General features: G+C 34.2%; 1 protein-coding gene across 1 annotated transcript; it reads right to left on the reverse strand.

Moving 5' to 3' along the window:
- Positions 1-22,019: 22,019 nt before the first annotated feature.
- On the reverse strand, positions 22,020-22,926 carry LOC139901031 (uncharacterized). The gene is made up of 2 exons (XM_071883773.1): positions 22,365-22,926; positions 22,020-22,192 (listed from the first exon to the last, which is right to left on the reverse strand). The coding sequence occupies exons 1-2, from the start codon at positions 22,924-22,926 to the stop codon at positions 22,020-22,022; spliced, it is 735 nt and encodes a 244-aa protein (XP_071739874.1).
- Positions 22,927-23,376: the final 450 nt, after the last annotated feature.

A 23,376-nucleotide genomic window follows, 5' to 3' on the forward strand; every position in this document is an offset into this window, starting at 1 on the left:
TTCCGAAATTCAAGGAATTTAAAGAAAATCTTCGAAATCCGAAAGATTTGATTCTTCGGCGATTAAGGAAATTAAGAATCCTATAATTAAATACGGTGATCTGTCCTGATTATTCTGTCTGATATTCCCATTATAAATATACCTTTTCCGTTCCATTACATTTCACCACCTCAATACTTTCTTTCTTAATTTATACACCCAAGAGATTGTGAAAATGCTTAATCCAGTTCTAATCCTTGTAATTATCCTGACTATCGCGTTGATTGTTCTTCTTTTCCAACTCTCACCGGAGGATTCTGTTTTATTTTACTTCGCCCTTGGGGTTATGATGTTTTTAATTCTCCTGTGTCTTTATGTTGCGATAAACATTGATATACACGGTTTGTAACCTCCGTGTTGTTATTGGGCTTTATATTTTCTCTTATATTTTGGAGTTCTTTGCCTTTTTATTATCTTCTCGACCTCTAGTATAGCGAGTAACGGTCCAGAATTCGTAAGTATGAAGTTTTGAATGAACTTAATGTTCTAAACAAGAAAGAACGTAGTCGCACGATTTGATTTGGCAAATTACCTGAATCGCTGAGAATAGAACTATCAAGATTATATTTTCTTGATATGTTCAGAAGTTAAACAGAATGAAAGAGTTTTGTAACATGACACATGATGACGTTATAGTCTGTGAATCATCATGTTTCATTAGAAACTCAGCATAACTTACTGTAATATAATCACGTTGATCAAGTGTCATTATATTATACTAACTCATGCATCAATTTCCAACACTAATTCAAAAACATTCATAATTTAAACTCGAATTTTAAAGAATTTTAGAAACTAAAGTAGTTTCCTTTATGATGTAATATAGATAGTACGAAGAGATAAATAATTTCGGACGAGATTATTTATGAAAATATCTTCAAAAATATCGAAGATATTTTTGATGATATTTTGTAATTTCTAAGTTCGATGGTTGATGAGGAAGATTTTTCCGCAAGATTTTAACACAAGTACGGAGCCAGATATTCGTTGAAGTTTTCATCGGATCCAGAATTACCTGGATTCTTTGAATATAAGGTATGGTCCTTGTATTTGTCCTTGGTCTCCTTCGTGGTTAGCTCAATCCGTTTTCCAGTTCCAACTTTTCTGAGCTTTTCCAACATACTATTCTTTATCATCAAACTTTCAATGATTAAGGTCGTTTACGGTTGTCTATGGTTTCTGCTGCTTCATTCAGCATTTTCAACATTCAGAGTATTGATTTGTGACTAAGTGCTTTCCAGAATTTCAGAATGAGAGATCATAATTCTAAGAGATAAATGTCATACATATAACTGTTGATGTAGATATACTGTGAGTTTTCAAAGTACTGATTGCTGATTCCCGGTAATTGGTATGGCAGTTCTCGTTACAAGATGCGGATGAGTATATGATAGGGTTTCAATGAATAAATATAATGATTTGTCAGAGAGATTTAAGCCAAGAAGCAACGAGGTTGCTGGTACGTCTGCTGGTAATATGGTGAAATATAAAAGAATTCTCCGGTATCAAAAGGGTAATCGTATATATATCAGGATTATAGTAAGGCTACTTCAAATGAAAAGTCGAAGTTGACTTGCTGGAGCTGGGACAAAATTTGCTACTTTGAAAAGGGATCGCAAAGTCATTTTGCTAATAAATGCCAAAGGATCTGACGCGGCTACGTGTTAAACTTTTACTCAGTTGTCGAGAGTTTTTCTCAGGTGCATAACTATATGCATAAATCTTTCCTTCCGTAGATGAAGTTCGGTAGATTCATCCTCTCGATTGAGGTATTTTCAAGAATCATGAAAGGTTTGAATGCAGATTGTAATCTTCAAGATACAAATGAGGTTTAGGATGAAATCAAGTGGCAAACTTGAAGAATTGTTTAGTTTCATATGTTATAATCAATATTTTAATTCATTTTAATTGTCCAATGTTGGTAGTCCTCAGTTGATAGTCCACAGTTAGCAATTCAATAATTCATATATAGTTAAATATATAATATTTGAATTAATTAATACGTATCGTGACCCGTGTACATGTCTCAGACTCGATCACAACTCAAAGTATATATATTATTGTAGAATCAACCTCAACCCTGTATAGAGAACTCAATCATTACTGCATATAGAGTGTCTATGGTTATTCCAAATAATTTATATAGATGTGTCGATATGATATGTCAAAACCTTGTATACGTGTCCCGATATTTAAAATGCGTAAAATAAATAACAGAAATTAAATGACGATAAATAAAGTGCGTAAAGTAAATAACAGAAATTAAATGACGATAAATAAAATTGCGAGAATGTAAATTGCGATAATTAAATTGCTATAAATAAAGTGTAATCAGTTAGCTGGGAACAATTAGCTAGGAACAGTTAGCGTGGATTCTTAACAAAATTTCTCATAGTTAATTTGTTTGTTTCTAACAAATTTTACTTTGTCAAATATTTTCTTCATTATGCCACTTGTTGGATTCTGATAAATCAAATTCCCAATATGAAATTGGATGAATATGGTTATTCTGTGGTGAATGAATTTGTATATCGGTGGATGTAAGTAGGATAGTAAATGACTGTTGAATCAGTTTCGAAGAATGTACAGTGTAACTTATTAATGTGAAATCTGAATATTCCTCGGGTATTACCTACCCGTTAAAATATTTTCACCATTAACAGTTTGTACAAAAGAATTTTTAATTACAATCTTTATGAAAACATATATACATATATATTTTCTTCAGACGTAATCATGGATTTAATGAGTCAATGTAATATTAAACTCATCAGATTTACGGCTAAAACTAGAGTACAATATCTCTAAAACATTAAAGATCACATAATTGCCATGAAGGACGAAGACAGTTTATGTAGAACGATTCGTAGAACGATGATTATATTCGAGGTACTAAATGGAATGTTGAGGCATGGATTGTTAATGGTACTGGTGCTGTTACTGATGGTACTGTTGGTGCCGGTGATGTTGTTGAAGCTGGTACGTTTTGTATCATATTTTTCCAAGGCTACAACTCGGGTGCGAAGCTCGTTGACTTCTTCCATTATTCCGAGATGATTGTCAGTCAGAACTAGCGGATGAATAAGGTTTAGAATTGTGGATATAATATAATCGTGGTGAGATATTCGGGAAAATAAGGGTGAAAATAATGATTCGGACTGGTTCGGTGATAAGTGCTTCAGGTTCATCGCCAAGAGGTAAATTCGGTTGGTGAAAAGGATCGCCTTCTTCGCGTCTCCATTGATTAAGTCGACTACGAACTCATCAGATGAATTGGGGATGGATGATTGGTTGGTTCATTCTGGCGACACTGCTTTCGGAGCTTAGGTGAAACTCTATATCGGAATAGCTATCGAAATCTGAGGACTCGAACTAGTTGAGGGATTCATCTCGTACGATCAGATGAAGGATTTTTGATAAGAAATAGGTTATAGGATGTAGATTAGTATTCTGTAATACATAATTTACATATGCATATATAATACAAAAATCCCATAAGTTACGGAGGAATCTATGGAAGCTGTCAGGCAAAGTTTACAGTAACAGCTACGCTAAGATATGAATTAGCAGATACGCTAAGATATAAATTTTGTCTATACACTATTCATGCAATCGATGCAGTAAGATGTGTCTAGATTAAGAATGATAAGCAGGTAATTTTTTTTTAAGGATGGTAAACAGGTAATTTTCGACAAAAATGATAAGCAAAAACTTTTAACATGCAGACACGGTCGAAGTCCACACTCACTATTGCATCCTAATGACTTATCAGTTAGACACACTAATGTAGACTTGGTTCGCTAAGACCATCGCTCTGATACCAACTGAAAGGACCCGTCCTAATCCATCCGGACAAATTCATTACATTTGGTTACATCGCAAGGTACTTGACCTCTATATGATACATTTTACAAACATTGCATTCGTTTTTAAAATACAAACTTTTATTACATCAAAAGTTGACGGCATGCATACCATTTCCTAATATATCAAACTATAAATGACTTGATAATAATCTTGATGAAATCAATGACTCGAATGCAACGTCTTTTGAAATATGTCATGAATGACTCCAAGTAATATCTCTAAAATGAGCAAATGCACAGCGGAAGATTTCTTTCATACCTGAGAATAAACATGCTTTCAAGTGTCAACCAAAAGGTTGGTGAGTTCATTAGTTAAACATAAATAATCATTTTCATCATTTTAATAGACCACAAGATTTTCACTTCTCATAAATATACGTCCCACACATGGAGACAAAAATCATTCGTATGGATTGAACATCTGGTAACCGACATTCACAATATGCATATAAGAATATCCCCATCATTCCGGGATCCTCCTTCGGACATGATATAAATTTCGAAGTACTAAAGCATCCGGTACTTTGGATGGTGCTTGTTGGGCCCGATAGATCTATCTTTAGAGTTCGCGTCAATTAGGGTGTCTGTTCCCTAATTCTTAGATTACCAGACTTAATAAAAAGGGACATATTCGATTTCGATCATTCAACCATATAATGTAGTTTTGATTACTTGTGTCTATTTCGTAAAACATTTATAAAAATTGCGCATGTATTCTCAGCCCAAAAATATAAAGGGTAAAAAGGCAAATGAAACTCACCTAATGTATTTTGTAGTAAAAATACATATGACAATACTGAACAATTGAACAATGCAGGGTTGGCCTCAGATTCACGAACCTATATCATGTATATATTAACACATATGTTATTAATCAACTAAGTTTACTTATATTTTATAATTTATTAAATTTAGTATCTGTAAATATAATTATACTTATAATAAATATATGATTTATAAATTAATTAAATTCTTATCAATATGAACTGTAATATATTAATTAAAAATATATTAGTATGTAATATTAGTTGACTTGTATTATATTTTTTTTATATAAATAACATTTGTTTGTAAAAAAAATAAATTATAATAATACTAAAAATAATCATAGTAGTGAATAATAATAATAATAATAATAATAATAATAATAATAATAATAATAATAATAATAATAATAATAATAATAATAATAAAATGATAAAAATGTTATATGAAAATAATAACAAAAGTGGTAAAAATACTAGTAATAATAATAATGTTAGTGATGATAATAAAAATAATAATACTTATAATGATAATGAAGATGATATTAAAAATACTTTTTGTTAATAATATTAATTTCAATAATAATAATAATAATAATAATAATAATAATAATAATAATAATAATAATTTTAAGGATAATACTAATAATAATATTAATGGTAATAATAATCCAAATGCTCATTTTAATAATAATAATAATAATAATAATAATAATAATAATAATAATAATAATAATAATAATAATAATAATAATAATAATAATAATAATAATAATAATAATAATAATAATAATAATGTTGGTTAAGTGAGTCTCTTGTGGTAGCAACAGCGTAGTCTGATGAATTAGAAGCAGAAATAGGTGTAGTAGCAGTTACATGGTTCATGGTGGTTTGTCGAGTGGTTGTCCATTGGTGGTGGTCCTCATTTGGTTAACATAGCTGCAGTAACAAGATGGCATGGGTAAACAAGAAGTGGGCTGTGGTAGTGGCGGTTTAAGCAGTTTAAGGTAGTTGTGGTCATTCAAACAACAAAAGGAAACAAATATAAGGTGCAGCATTGGTGATGATTTTGGTGGTATAAGGTGGTTACCTGGTGGTTGTGATGATGCAATGGTGTATACAGTAGCAGCTGTAGTGAAGTACTAAAGGTGGTTTGGCGATTCCTGGGTTGATGATTGTTCACAGTATTAGATAGGCACCCCGGAGACTCTAGCAGCTGTAGTTGTTACAGGAAAAGAAAAGTGGCTGTCAACTATGGTGTTCCATGATGATGCTCGATGATGGTGTCGTGAGGGTAACATACTGTTGCAACAAAAGAGGGAATGTGGTTTTTGGTCGTGAGTTTGTTATGGTTGAGTGGTGATGCTGTCTTGAACAAGAAGAAGGAGAAAGGCTCCAGTTTGAGTAGTGGTCGATGTATACATATATATTTATCTCCTAGTTATCATGTAGTAATATATATATTATTAGAATTTAATGGAGAAAAGAACTGATATTAATTTAGTGGGTTTGCAGCCGGTCCCATCAAGTTTGTTTTGATCGATAATAGCAAAAAGGAAAAGTGAAAGAATCATTTGAATTGTTTGTGGAGATATGTTACATATCATGTATATATCATATATGTATGATTCAGTTATAGGGTTGTTGACACTAGACCTATATCACGAGTTGTATTGGAGTGGTTGAATTCGAATGCTAATAGAAAACAGACAGAAGCAAACAAAAACAAAGAAATTAGAATAAAAGGGGATTGTGATTGTTGACTGAATTCCTTGTATGATTGTGATGGAATTCGTTTTATATCTGATTCAGAGATAGAAATCTTCAATTTAGTATAGTTGATAGGCATAGAAAACAAGATCATACGATTTTTATGTATATATATATAATTCATATAATTAATATTAATAATTAATAATTATAATTAACAATTATCTAAATCTAAATACAAATAATAACATTAATAATAATAAATAGAGTACTAATAATAATAAGTTACGAAAATAAAAATGCTAATGAATTTGCTAATAACAATTATTAATAATAATATTTCTAGTAATATTAAATAAAAATGTTATTAATAATAAGAATATTGATAATAATTAATAATAATGATATCTACTAAATAATACAATTTATAATTAAGATATATCATACTACATATTTCTAATTTCTATATAATAATATTAATAATACATGTATTGATATTAGTAAAGAAATAATGATAATAATATTATAACAAATATATTTTTTTTAATTTACAATTGTATTTTATATGATAACATATGTTGAATATTTAATATTTATTCATTTTAGTTGTACTTAATTATTCTGTTTTACATTTTTATTTTTAATTCTAATTAAATAAAGTGTATTTTATCTATGTAAATTATTATATCTATTCTTATGTTTATATTTAAATCTAGATATTTATTTACAAACAATTGTTCGTGAATCATCGAAACTGGTCGAAGGTCAGTTGAATATATAAAATAGTTCAAAGTTTTTGAGACTCAACTTAACAGACTTTGCTTATCGTGTCGAAATTATATAAAGTTTAAGTTTAAATTTGGTCGAAAATTCCTGGGTCGTCACATATAACGGGTCACGACACGTAATAATTAATTCGAATATTATATATTAAACTATATATGAATTGTTGAACTACTAATTGTGGACTCCTAACTATGGACTAATGACATTGGACAATTAAAATGAATTAAAATATTGATTACAACATATGAAACTAAACATTTCTTCAAGTTTGCCACTTGATTTCATCTTAAACCTCATTTGTATCTTGACGATTACAATCTGCGTTCAAACCTTTCATGATTCTTGAAAACACCTCAATCGAGAGGATGAACCAACCACACTTCATCTATGGAAGAAAAGATTGATGCATATAGTTATGCACCTGAAAACTCTCGGAACCTGAGTAAACGTTTAACACGTATATGTGCTAGCTCATTTGGCATTGTTATTACCGAAAATAACATTACAATTCTTTATCAAATTAGCCAATTTTGTCACAGCTTCAGCAAATCAATTTCAATTTTTCATTCGAATTAGCCTTATTATAATCTTGATTATATAAGTTGCCTTTCGTCATCGTTACCGGGGAACCATGTATATTCCGGCACATTAACAGTAAATTTTCCAACAACCTTGTTGATCTTTGACTTTTCAAAAAATCATTATAATTATCGAAACCCCATCATGTGCTCATCTGTATCTTGTAACGAGAATTACCATATCAATTATCAGAAATCAGCAATCAGTATTTTGAAACTCGTAGCATTTCTACATCAACAGTTATATGTATACATATAACATTTATTTCTTAGAATTATGATCTTCCATTATGAAATTCTGAAAAGTACCCAGTCTGCGAATTAATACTCGAAATGTTGAAAAAGCTGAAAGAAGCAGCAGAAACTGTAGACAGTCAAAAGTTTGATGATAAAGAATAGTGTGTTAGAAAAGCTCAGAAATAGAGAAGGTTTGGAACCGAAAAACGGATTGAGCAAACCATGAAGTAGACCAAGGACAAATACAAGGACCAAACCCTGTATTTAAAGAATCCTGATGATTCTGTTTCTGATGAAATCATAAACAAATACCTTGCTCCTGACTCTAAACCTTTACGGACAATCTTCATCATCGTCCATAAATATTAGAAATTCTAAGATATTATCGTATCTTTCATTATAAATATCTTCGATATTTCTGAAGATATTTTCATAACTATTCTTATCTGAAATCATTTATCCCTTCGCGATATCAGTGTTATATCATAAAGGAAACTATTTTAGTTTCTAAATTCTGAAAAATTCGAATTTAAAATTTGAATGTTTTTGAAGTAGTGTTGGGGACTGAAGAATGAGTTAGTATAATATAATGAAACTTGATCAACGTGATTATATTACAGTAAGTCATGCTGAGTTTCTAATGGAACGTGATGATTCACAGGTCATAACGTCATCATGTGCCATGTTACACGACTCTGACAATCAATCTAATCTCTAAACATATCAATAACATATTCCATTGATAGTTCTGTCTTTTATTTTGAATTATGGTAATTTAACCAATCAATATCGTGCTATTACATTCCTTTCTACTTAGAACATTAGGATTATTCAAAACTCCATACCTATGAATTTTGGACCATTATTCGCTTGACTTAACATCGGGAAGAGAAAACAAAAGGATGGAACTCCATAATATAAAGGAAATGAAGAGGGTGGATTTATAGTGAAATATCCGACAGAACAATCAAAACAAATCATCGCATTTAAAGCGGATCCTAATTCCTTTGATTACCGAAGAATCAAATCTTAATACGAAGATTTCCTCTAAATCTTTAGAATTTCGGAAATCAAACGTGACTACGTCAAAAGTTAAGTTGAATCTTTACTTTTCTCATTTTACTATTTAGTGATAGCTTCATTCGTACTCTTCAAAAAATTAAATTATTTTATTCTTATTGCTCAATGGTAATAAAACTCTATTTATCAGCTCATATGAGTTATGAAAACATATTTATTGTCAGCCATGATAATTCCACTCAAATTTCGGGACGAAATTTCTTTAACGGGTAGGTACTCCGACGATCCGGAAATTTTCGACCAAATTTAAACTAAATCTTTATATGTTTCCGACACGATAAGCAAAGTCTATAATACTGAGTCTCAAAATTTTTTTTTTTGAACTATTTATATGGATTCATTTAACCTTTGACGATTCCCGACGATTCACGAACAATTAACTGTAAATAGATATGTGTGTGTAAAATAAAATAAAAATATGATATTATGATAATTATTATTTAAAACACATGTATATATAAATAAAGTATATTAAAAATAATTATTTAATAACTGTAACACTTGTCAGACGTTTTGATTATTATTTAGAGAAGTTTAATTCGAACTTATATGATTTTAAAATAAACAGTGATCCAAAAATGAGTTCTATAAATTTTAGGCTTACTAAAAATGTATTTAGGATCTAGTTATTTAATTTCAACACTTTTCATATTTTACCCAGAATTGAGAGGGACAGTTGATGTAATTTTTATTTAATAATTTAATGATCGAATTTTATACCATAATGACCAAAATAAATAAATATAGTTAATTTAAAAATATGGGATTTTTCTGAACACTTTTATCCGCCACTGAGTTAACAACGGAGTACGATATTCCAGTCTGTCTAAAAGTGTCGGTAGAGTAATAGGAAATGGTGGCTACCATATGTTTTTCCCCCACGTTTTTATTCTTATTGTATATTATAATCAATATTAAATTATTATTATGAATTATTAGATTATAATTAAGTGGTACTAATATATATACATTTACAGATTACAATCTATAACACACCCACCACTATTGCTCTCATTCTTCTTCTTCTTCAACCACTCAAGGCACCCAATCAAACCTCACCACCACCATCCAACACCATGGCTAACCACCATCTCCCTCCCTCATCCTCTTCTCTTCTCTCTCTCTCTGTCCTTTTTTCGCAAACTCATCATCACCACACCATGACCACCGAACTACCTTAAACCATCATCTATATTTTTCTCTCCATTGTTTAAATGTTTCTATCAAACGAACCCTACAACTATAACCTCCCCGCTGCAACTATTGTATCACTTCCATTTTGATCACAACAAGAAACGATGACAATAACAACGAAGATGAATGATGATAACGATAAGCCGATGACTTATTTCCTGACTTGTGTTTCAACCCGCCCTAAAACCACCAATTAACGTCACTGTTTTCAGCTATTTCTACTCGACATCAACACATTGCTACGGTCACTGTTTTGATCAACCATAAACCACCCTCACCATTTTTTTTCTTTTCAAAAACCACACAAGAACACATCCAACAATCACTATTTCTTGTTACCACCGCTATACATTTTATTCATGTTTATGTTTAGTCCGTAGAGAACCATTATCACCTGTTTGTTTTCCTATTTTATTCAAGTTAAACTGCCACTACAAGCTCATTGTTATTGTTGATGCCCTCCTGTTTTGTGTCAGCCGTCAAAAACCACCACACCGTTTTTTTTCTTCTTCCTCGTTAAACAACATACTTGAGGAGATGATGAACGATGATGGTGTTATCGGATGTTGATTATGATAAAAAGTAACGAAGAAGAGGAAGGAACGAGATGAATAAAGATGATGATAAATGTAGAAGATGATGAATAGTGTTTAGGGATGAAAGAGCTGATTTTATATATATTTTTTTTTCCAGCTGTACTAGTTTAAAAAAAAAGGAACAGAAATCGATTCATGCTAGTCGGGCTGCCATATTCAGTTTTTAAATGGGTCCGGTATAGTTTGTTTTCTGTTGGGCCGAATTCGTTTAAATCTCTTTTGGGCCGGAACAAGCCCAGTTCGTCTAAAGAAGAATGGGAAAGTAGATAATATAATCGGAATATATACTTTTGGGGAGATATATATTTCACAAAAACATAAATAGAGGGATGGTTTAGGGGTGTTTCGTGTTAGCGAGAGGTCGTGGGTTCGAGACCAGGCAGAGGCAGTTTATTATCTTTTTGGAAGCTTTTTCTTTTAAAGGTAGTTTTATGATTTTTATTATTATTATTATTATTAATATAATTTACATTATTATCATTTATATAAGTATTATAAGTATTATTATTATTATTATCATAGTTATTAGTATTATTATTAACATGATTTTAAGATTATTATTATTATTATTATTATTATTATTATTATTATTATTATTATTATTATTATTATTATTATTATTATTATTATTATTATTATTATTATTATTATTATTAACATTAGTATTAGTATTATCATTAAGATCTTATATAAGGATTATCGTTATTATTATTATTAACTTATAATATTTTATTTATTTTTACTAGTATTATCATTATTATTAGTATTATAAGTATTTTCGTTTTTATTAACATTATCATTATCATAGTTATTATTACTATAATTATTATTATTTTTAAAAATATTTTCTATTATTATTATTAAAAGATAATACTACTTTTTATTTAATATTATTAATTTATCAAATAACTATTAAAACTATACTCAATACATATAACTTAACAATATTAATATTTTTTTATATTTAATTTATTAAGGAAACCTATAAATTTTTAAAATATAAATCATATCCCTAATTATATATATAAATTTGTCTGATTACAACTATACGTGTTAATATATATAAATGATATAGGTTCGTGAATCCGAGGCCAATCCTGCATTGTTCAGTTCCGTCGTATGCATATTTTTACTACAAAATATCGTATTGTGTGTTCATTTGTTCCCTTTTACTCTTTACATTTTTGGGACTGAGAATACAAGCACTGTTTATACAACTGCTTTATTAAATGCTTTTGAAATACATTTTTGAACTGCGAAGACATGAAATGCTTTTATAAATGTTTGACGAGATAGACACAAGCAAAACATTCCTCGAATGAATTATTATGCAGACAAAAGTTTTGTGGATTATTATTCAATTTATGTGGACATGATAATTGCCACCAATTGATGTGAATATTTTTCTCCTGATTATCATTGCTTGGTAACCTAAGAATTAGAATCGGGTATGGCCCTAATTCACGCGAATCCTAAAGGTAGCTACCGGGTTTAACACCCCCACCAAGAATGTTCACTAGACGGAAGAGCTAGTGGGCGTGGTGTTTAGTACTTCGAAGTTTATATATTATGCAGACGAGAGGTTCTGTTTTGGGGATATTATTGAAGCGCATTATATGTTACGGTCGGTTACCATGTTGAGCAATGAAATCGAAATGAATGTTATGTATCGAGAGAATGATTTTTATACACAGGTTATGTGTATTAGTTTTGTGTAACAACCCTGATTTTTTCGTTACTTCCGTTAACCTTCCGTTAGTTTATTTAACGGCGATTATTATTTTTTATGTGTTTATGTGTAATAAATGCATACTTGACCTTTGGAGGGTTACAATAATTAATATGGGTTGATATTAATTCAAATAAATATTTCGGATAATGAAATATGATAAAAACGATACGATTTTGATAATAGCTTTTTGAACAACGAAACGCTTGGGTTTATTTTAATAATTAATTTTATTAATTATTAACTTTTTAAAATATTTAATTTATTGGTTTTATATAAATTAAGCGATTGGTTGCGTTTAACGAACGGGTTAGCATTCCGGGCCTTCGGTACGACTAAACGACACTTAAAACGGACCACGAATACGCGCTTTTGCAAAACGAGAGCCCGGGATATCCATAGAGGGCCCCATTCGGCCGACCCCCTCCCCCTCACCACTTATGTTGTTAATTTTTACTACTTTAGGGGCTTAAGTGTTAATTAGGAGAGTTAGGGCTTGATATAAATCCTTAAGTGATAACCTAAAACACTGTAACCCTCACAAACACGTCATACCAGTAGAATTTTTTGGCTCCTCCCTCCCTTTGGCTGCCGTCGACCTTCATCACCACTACCACCATCAATTTTCAATTTTTGATTAAACCTTGAACATCAAACTTGTAATTCTCGATCTCCTCTACGCGTTTGTATAATTCTTTTAGCGATCTAGGGTATATTTACATGAATCCTAATTCTTAAAATCTGATTTTTATAAGAGTTTCATAGTTATGTTGTCAATTGCTCAAGTCTATACGCGTACGTGTTAATTGTTATCGTTATTTTGATTGTTTGATGCGCTAGGGTTTAAAAACGAATTTGTTTTTCTTTGATCAGAAAAATTAAGTTTTTCAAATGTTAATTATTATGTTATAATCAGATTCCTTGCGAAAAACTATTGAGTTTAGGCTTTGGATTCACTTGATTTCGTTTCCGTATGATTAAGTTATGTCAATTTGAATTATCGTTGTGTTTTTGTTGCTTGATCAGAAATCTGGTATTGATAGACAACGAATTGGCATGTGAGACTTATACCACTGGGAATATAATTTAAAAACACTCAATTTAGACTAGGATATCATGTCATTTGCTTATGTATAGCCCGAGATATGCTTGAATTAGTGTAAAAGTAGTTTTATACAGCACTTGCATGGAAATAACCTTCTATGATAAAATGTGTTAACTTCTGTGATTAAAACTTTGCATATTTGAAATTTAGACAAAAATTACTTCATCTTTCATGAGATATCATAGGCTAATTGTATCTAGATCTTCGGATAATCGCGTGCGAATGTGACTAGCTAAATGAGAATCGAATCTGTAAATTGCTCACTTTTTTATACTCTGTGGATTTTGTTTCTTGATTGAGCATGTATGCTTCTGTAAAATGAAACTTAACATGATATTTGACTTATTGTTAGTTTATGTCAATCTCTGAAACCTTATGCATTGGGCACAATAGAGCCATACTTTATGTGAATTCTGATTTGAGCTGAAAACTGAATGTTCAACTTGCACGAATAAACTGTATAAATTGGCTAAAATAAAAGTTTCTAGATTTTTTATATGTGTTAATTTGATTTGTCCTTGAACTATGGCCATTGTTCTTGTATCAATTTCATGTTCCTAACTCCGGTTATAGCCAAAATGAAATCAGTGCGCGGTCAGAAACTGACTTGGCAAACCCCAAATGTATTCCTTATGATTCCTGACTTTTAATTATCGTATGAGTCCCTGACCAGACTTTTTGGAATCGATTTTAAGTATATTTATGATCTGGAGTTTTCCATATTTACATGAATTTTGTACTATGAGATAATGTGCTAAGTGTGCTACGTGTTCATGAACTTTGTGCATAACGATAAACTGAAATTGTGAAACTGATCATTCATGACCTAAAACGTATTGTTTGACTTAGGTTTGACATGTTGACTAATATTTGACATGAACCTACTTATGTTGACTTTAGTTGACCACATTGACCAAGTTTGACTTTCGGTTTGACTTCGGTTGACTTTGTTTGACTTGCGTGAATTACTTGACTATATGTTGACTTTTACTTTGAAACGCGTCGAGTTGAGCAATAAGACAACGTACACTATGAAAACACCCTTATTTAAGATACATATATTGACCAACCTAAATACGTATACTTAGGTTGCATTATTCAGCTGTAAACCGTGCAAGTTAATTGTCCACTTTTCAATCCGAACTTTATTCAAAGGTGAGTCTACAATCCAGCTTTTTACATGTTTTCAGGGATGAGAATACATGCTGTTATACTTACATTTTCAAATGCTTTTGTATTGACATGAGAACTATATATGCATATTGAGTTTGTTCAAAAAGCCTCTAGCTTGAATACTTTTAATACCATCGGTGTAAGCACAATTTAGATGGACGGATCCATTAGGTTGACAACCTCACCCGCTATAAAAACTGTGGTGCATTTACTTTGAACATTAAATACATTTAAACAAGTGTATAACATTTTACGAGGTAAGGCGGGTATAGTGGCTTCTATACTCGGGTCATTGCTAGTATTCAGGTGCTCATATTATGCAAACGTTTTATGACTTTGTGTTGTACTTGTAAAATCTCGTGGTCAAGGAACTTAAACTATTTTCTGACAACTGTTTTTCAGATACTATACAACGTTATTTTAAACTGTGGTTTACGAACAATTGAGATAGAAACTTGTCTTGGTATTGTCTACAAATATTTGAAGCTTGACATGATAGTGTCAACAAACTTTTAAACGGGACACAGAGTTGTTTACAAACTTTTAACATTGAACCTTGGTGGTCTTCCACTATTAAACATTTTCGAAATGTATATCTTAAATATACCGTATTGTTTACTTAAAACCTGTAGATTCACTCAACATTATTGTTGATCCGTTTTGCGTGTTTTATTCTCAGGTATTAATTGCTTCCGCTGTAAATTATTGCCGTTACATAGAAGTCAAGCCAAGCACTGGGACCAGAGTTAACGTTCCGTCAAAGGGATTTTGACGGGGTGTTACATATGGTATCAGAGCTTTGGCTATAGGGAACTAGGATACATTAGTGTGTCTAACCGTAGGGCGCATTAGTGAAGTCTAGACTATAGCCGTGTGTCTTGGACGACTTTTATGCATCATACTTGCACTGTTTGTGACACCATGACACATGTAGGTCTACACATCGCATCACAAACATATACACCTTATACCAATACGATACGGACTTAGACTAAATACTGTATCAAGAATCGCATACGTAAACATGACGCGAGACTTAAATGAATTAATTTGACTACGCTATCTTGAACTTATGGAGTGATGTCGAATGGAAATGTGAGATAGCGTAATGTAATGACCGGGATTACATTACGGTAACTCATATGGAAGTTCCGACATCGCAAAATAAGGAATTGGGGCCGAGTCAAGTAGGTTACATGGATAATCAACTTTTAGAAAACAAACCGTGTAATCTTAAATGTGAGTAGAAACTTACACTGTGCAAATTAATTGTATTATAACTTGTAATCATGACACCACTCGTCACTGCTTGACACTGTCCGCCACCACCGATCACTACTTGTCACTACAAAGACACTACTTGAACACACTAGTCACCTCATACCACTACTCAACACTGTTTAACGCTACTAACTACTACTCATCGTCACCTCGCACTGCTAGTCACAACTGATCCCTACTTCTCACTGTTTGTCGTTGCTAAATACTACTTACTGCTACCCCTTGCTACTTGCTACTACTCAATACTAATCATTATTACTTACCACTACCAAGTACTACTCGTCACCACTAACACATCCATGCTTTACTACTCACTATTGTGCATTACAACTCAATTCTCATACGTCCTTATAGGAGGGTTTCCTGGTAACAGCCTGGACAATACGTAGTAGATATTGTCCACTCAATTTGCAACTTACCTATGATTCAGCCACCCGCCGTTCACTATTTTGTTTTCCAAACACGAGCCTACCGACTGATGACTATTATGCCTTATTGGGTGCATTAGAATACATGTGTATATACTTATGATGTGAGCATGCTGTCTAACAACTTACACGTCACTACTATCATCACTGCTTATCACAACCCATCGCTATTTATCGCTAACACCATCACTCATTACTACTAGTAATACTGCTTGCTACCGTATCCTTTTCTCATTCTGTCCCAACGTACTTTTCTCAAGCGACAATCATTTTCGTTATACCAGCAAACATTACCAACCAACTTTGAACACATCGACACGAACTACACTTCATCTGTTCCCACGAGACACACCCGTCTGGGAGTTTGTACCAACCCTTTTCGATTAAATATCAGATTTTGTTTGAGTTGCTATTACACCTTGTTCATTTCGTTTTCCATCAAATTCATCACGAGATTGTTCTCACTCAACGATCATACTATTTATATATGCTGTCAACACCGGTGCTGATAGAAGCTTTAACGCTAGAGAATTTGGTCACAACGTTTATAAACATGTACCTTCCTTAGACAACGTGTACTCTATAGAACTATTAAACTGGGAAGTTTTAACCTCGTGGCTGAAACAAACTGGTTACCTGACGATAAAACCAAGGCAGCTACGACCAGAAGGCTATTCGAATTCCTTTCACCGATGGTAATGGTGTACGAAGAGGAGATCAGTACACCGTCATGTTACACTAACTACTCGAAGGTCCAGAAGCACATGAGATGAGAATGTCTCACAAATCTGGCACATGTGAGTAAATATGAGCCGACATTTAAGAGACCCAAACATTTCCTGACTATTAGAGATTACCCTGAGGTTACACGTCTACCCCACCGTGAAGTCGAATTTCGAATTGATTTGGTGCCAGCAGCTGCACCCGTTACGCGTACAATATATGGACTTGCACCCTTAGAACTACAAGAGCTTCCCGTGGTGAAGAACATCAGAATTGTAATGCCCTAATTTGTGACCGGTACTAGAAGGTGGGTCACATAGCCATGAATTTCCGAGTTGGAACTCCGTTCCTGTTTGTTAAGAAGAAGGATGGGTCGATGAGATTGTGTATCGACTACAGAGAATTGAACAAGTTGAAAATCAAGAATCGGTATCCGCTACCGACGATTGATGACTTATTTGATCAGCTGTATAACACCCCAGGTAATACGTTCCCCGTAGCATGATATTATCCGCTTTGCAGAGATAGGGACGTACCCTTGTCTCCCCCGTAGGTTACTCACGGATTTTTCTTGGCGACCACAAACGACGAACACTTTCCCAGGAGGTCACCCATCCTGGTAGTGCTCTCACCTGAGCACGCTTAACTGCAGAGTTCTCATAGAATCTGATGCGCTTGTGGTCCCAAAACATGTCATGCTAGGAAAGGTCTCCACACCCTTATAAGGCATGCTTCGTTCTCCTCTCCAACCCTTATAAGGCATGCTTCGTTCTCCTCTCCAACCGATGTGGGATGGATGTAACACGAATATTACAATCCTCCCCCTAATGGGACACATCGTCCTCGCTATGCAAGTTTGGTCTGGGGCCTGGCTCTGATACCATCTGTAACACCCCAGGTAATACGTTCCCCGTATCATGATATTGTCTGCTTTGCAGAGATAGGGACGTACCCTTGTCTCCCCCGTAGGTTGCTCACGAATTTTTCTTGGTGACCACACACGACGAACACTTTCCCAGGAGGTCACCCATCCTGGTAGTGCTCTCACCTGAGCACGCTTAACTGCAGAGTTCTCATGGAATCTGATGCGCTTGTGGTCCCTAAACGCGTCATGCTAGAAAAGGTCTCCACACCCTTATAAGGCATGCTTCGTTCTCCTCTCCAACTGATGTGGGACGGATGTAACACGGATATTACAAGCTGCAGGGATCCAGTTGTTATTTGAAGATTGATTTGAGATCCGGGTATCACTAATTGAGAGTGAAAGAAGCTGATGTCCCGAAGACAGCGTTTAGAACACGTTATGGACATTATGAGTTTACAGTGATGTCTTTTGGTTTGACGAACGCACCGGCAGTGTTCATGGACCTCATGAACCGTGTGTGTAAGCCATACCTAGACAAATTCGTTATTGTGTTTTGATCAATCCTATATTAAGTTGTTGCTTAATTAAGGATAGAGTGCAATAATAAGATGAAGGATGGGATGTTTGATGATTATTTTGGGCCTAGATGATCGTCTTTCACTTTCGCAATAAATGATCAACCACTCCGACCCGGTCTTGATTGTTAATTAGCATAATTCATCTTAACACAATGTAAAATCCCTTGGGCAAGATCACAAGTGGAAATCACAAAGGCTTGGGCAAAATGGCAGAGAATCAACAACCCATAAATGAGAGGCCATGCTCTCTATTTATAGTATTCAAAATATCCGCAGTCTGCGAGCTGCCTAAGTGTCCGCGAAAACTCAGCGGATTAAACCGCAGTCCTTTATTAGCGCGAAAACATAACTGTTGTACTTATTTTCAGCGAGTATTCTATAACTTTATATTATAGTCGGCGTAATTCTGCTTTTGGCTCTTAACAACTTAAATATACATATACAATGCTATGTATATGATCAAGTCCCCCCAGTTTATTATGATATATCTCGCGAAGCAAACGTTATCATGATAAACTCTAAAATTCCACAGTTATTACAACCATTATCCGCAGGTTGATGCTTTCGCTTTAGCTTAGTTACCGTTACAGGAGAAATAATTACCATTTTTATCCGTTGTCTCAAATATTACCATTTGAGTTATCATAACGGATAATTAACACAATCAATTGCCACCTATATTGTCCCTATATATATCGTGGTGCACAATCACCTATTCCCCACTTGCTTATGCCGAAGTTTCTCGCAATTAATCCAATTCTCAATTAGCCTTTACAACCTTCTTCTTGTTAATCACAACGTTGTCCTCATTCAAAAAATGAAAATCGACGAGGTTGATAGCAAGGTTAACCCAAAAACCTTGATCACCAAACTATTAACAAGCCCGGAGGCTAAATCGGCATCATCAAAAGAGAAACAATCCATTCCGATTGTCGACTTAACCTCCAAATCTCCTTATACAAAGCCAAGCTCCACCAAGCAACCAGTACAGACGCCGCCACCATCACACAATAAAAAGCTCAAACAACAAGACGCCGTGCTTTTCGATAATCCAATTACGCCAGATTTCGAAGGAGACTAGCAAACTGGTATATCGCGATTATAATTTTATGCGACTAACATGCATTATTCATCTGTTTTGTTAGCTAACCAAATGCTTTATCTTGCAGGCGATTCCACTGGTGATCCTATTTTTGCAAGCCCAAACACTCTTGATCAAATCATAGAGTTGTTTCGCACTCCACCCGACTCTTACGGGGTACGAATTGATGGGTTATCAGGATATGCGTCAGCTGCTGCAGCTCTGGACCAGCACCAACAGATGAAGTTGGCAATCCCAGGCGAGCTTCGTCGTGAATTCTCCAAGCTCTCTGCACTAGATGCACACAACAGTTTTGTTCAAAATTTTTACATGTGCTTCAATTCCGCATATGATATGATGTCCCGTCAAGAACAGTTTTTCAACTTTCTTGAGGCTGAAAAAGAAAAATATCAAACTGAGAAGGCCAAAGCTGCAGACAGCGAGAAACGCTGTGTTGACCTCTCCTATGAACTCACCGCAGCAAAAACCACCGTTGATGAGCTGAAACAAAAGGTCTCTACCGCTACTGAGAAAGAAAACAACTTTCAAGCCACCATCAAATCGCTGTCAGAGGATGTGGCGAAGCTTACCGCAGAGCGGGACAGCGCTCTTGCTGCTAAAGCTTCTGTGGAGCTTGAGTTCACCAAGCTCCGCCAACATCTCCCCGAATTGGCTGGGAAAATACTCAATTCCAAGCCTGTTTCCAAGAATTTTTCTACATTTGCTGCCGCATTAAGACTTCGCGAGAGGGTAGAGTTTATGGATGAGATTGCCATCAATTGCCCACTGCTAGATCCGCTACCATCTGCCATTTCTGATCGCATTTGCTCCTTAGAAGAGGCAAAATCAGCATACGCAGTTGCTCAGCAGGGCATAGCTGAAATTTCCCTCGCTAAGATAACCGCAATAAGCGAGCGAGAAGATGTCACTGCAGATGACATTATCAAGCTTGACTTAACCAAAGAGTAGAATTTTGCTTTGTATAACAGCACGCAGCTGCCTCTGCGTTATTAATAATAAAATTTCATGTTTTCTTATATCTGCAAGTACTTTTATTTATATAGCGCTTTCATTATCAGATATTCATAACACGGACTTGTCCTTTGCAATTTCCAACTTTCATTATTGTGCACATAATAAATGCGTACTTTTGCGAAACAATCTGTATGCGTATAAATTTATACGTTATGAATCTTCTAAGTCCACCGTAACGATCCTTAGGCAATCAATTAGCATTGCGAAGCATCTAAGCATTGGCGAAATCAAACACTTAGGATATAAATTCCTTTCGCAATAATTTCTCCTGCCAAAGTGGGCTTTTTCCACCACTTGGCTATCTAAACTTTGCGAAGTATCACAACATTATGAAACAAAGTATAAAACACTTCATAATTAGTTGCATTTCACAAGAAAATATTTCACATATTCTTTCTAATGTCAATTCTGAAATTCTTACAAGCGTGATCAAGACTTGCAAAAATTAAAAATAAGAACATATAAAAAGAATTATCAGCCATAAGCCGTGAAGCCACTTCGCACTTTACACATATGCACTTTATAATTTTACAATGTTATGCATAATATCGTTTTAATAAAACGGCATGCCACGCATTAGGTAAAGTTCGCCCTTCTATATCCGCGAGCTTATATGAACCTGCTGCATTAATTGATACAATTTGATAAGGGCCTTCCCAATTAGGACCCAATTTACCAAGCTTTTCTGCTGTGCTTGCTTCATTATTGCACAATACCCATTCGCCTATATCAAAAGACAAAGCACGTACTCTTTTATTATAATACTTAGCAATTTGCTTTTTATTATTTGCTTCTCTGATAGCCGCCATTAGCCTCCGCTCTTCAATGAAGTTCAGATTTTTGCTCAACGCAGCATCATTTGCTTCTTCCTCAAAGTTAGCAATTCTATACGTTGGTACCAGAATTTCTGCGGGGATTACTGCCTCAGAGCCATATACCAAACTAAAAGGTGTCTCTCCTGTGCTCTTCTTAAAAGTTGTGTGGTGTGCCCACAGCACATTGGGTAGTTCATCTACCCAACCAGTTCGCTTCTCGCATAACCGCTTTTTAATACCGCTTACTATGTCGCGGTTGGTTACTTCACATAAACCATTAGCCTATGGGTGAGCGCCTGATGTAAACTTTTGTATTATAATTAAATCAGCGCACCATGTCTTAAAAGGATCTTTCGCTATTTGTGCTCCATTATCGCTGACCAACTCTCGCGGAATGCCAAATCTGCAGACAATGCACTCCACACAAAGTTTCGTACCTGCACCCCAGTGATAGTGCGAACCGCCTTAGCTTCAACCCATTTAGTAAAATAATCAACTGCGACAATCAAGAAATTAACATTGCCAGGCCCTGCAGGAAATGGCCCCACAATATCAATAGCACATTTGTGAAATGGCCATGGCGAATTAACAGGAATCATATCATGCCTTGGCGTTCGATTCTGTAGAGCATGCCTTTTGGCAACTTTTACAACGTTTAACAATTTTCGCCACATCGCGGTATAGGGATGGCCAAAAGTAACCCATCCGCATGATTTTCGCTGCAATAGTTTTGTAGCCTGAATGCAGTGAACAAGTGCCGTTATGCACTTCTTTCACTATCATTTCTGCCTCAATTGGTCCAACGCATCGCATCATTGGCCCGCAGTACGATTTGCGGTATAGAATATCATTTTGAATGACATACATTGGTGCCCGCTCTCTTACTAAACGAGCCTCGCGGCTATCACTTGGCAAAGTATCATTGCGGATATACTGCAGGATTGGCTCCATCCAATTTGGCTGTTTCTCTTCAATAGATGCAACCATTAAGTCATTATCTATTGACTTGCTTGGCAATTCCTCAACCCACACTTGTTTTTGAAAATGCGAAAACGTCAGAGCGGTCAACTTACTCAGAGCGTCCGCCTTCTTATTTTGACTTCTTGGCACTTGGGAAAGTTCAAAATGTTCAAACCGCTCTGTCGATTCTCGTAACAATTGCAAGTATTTCTGCATAGAAGAATCATGTGCATCAAAAGAACCATTAAACTGATTTGCTACTAACTGCGAATCTATAAATGCTAGCAACTTAGTGATATCCATTTTTTCGCGCAATATTTAATCCAGCAAGTATTGCTTCATACTCTGCTTCATTATTTGTTACATCAAAATTAAAATGCAACGCATATGTATGTTCTTCACCACTTGGGCTTGCCAAAACTAAACCCGCATCTGCACCTTCTGCACATGAGGCACCGTCAGTAAACAAATCTCAAGTTTTACCAATTACTGGTTTTAACGCGGTTCGCTCATTGATCACCTCTAACTCTCCAGACATTTCAGCGAGGTAATCCGCCATAACCTGACCTTTAACAGCACTACATGGAAGGTAAGATATTTGATAAGCACCTAACTCAACTGCCCACAATGCGAGTCTACCATATATCTCTGGTTTTGTTAAGACTTGCTTGATCGGCAAATTAGTTAACACATGCACTGGATGCCCTTGAAAATATCTTCTTAACCTTCGCGATGTTAAAATAAGCGCGTACA

Source organism: Rutidosis leptorrhynchoides, chromosome 3, assembly GCF_046630445.1.
Source record: "Rutidosis leptorrhynchoides isolate AG116_Rl617_1_P2 chromosome 3, CSIRO_AGI_Rlap_v1, whole genome shotgun sequence".
In the NCBI taxonomy this organism is placed as follows: Eukaryota; Viridiplantae; Streptophyta; class Magnoliopsida; order Asterales; family Asteraceae; genus Rutidosis; species Rutidosis leptorrhynchoides.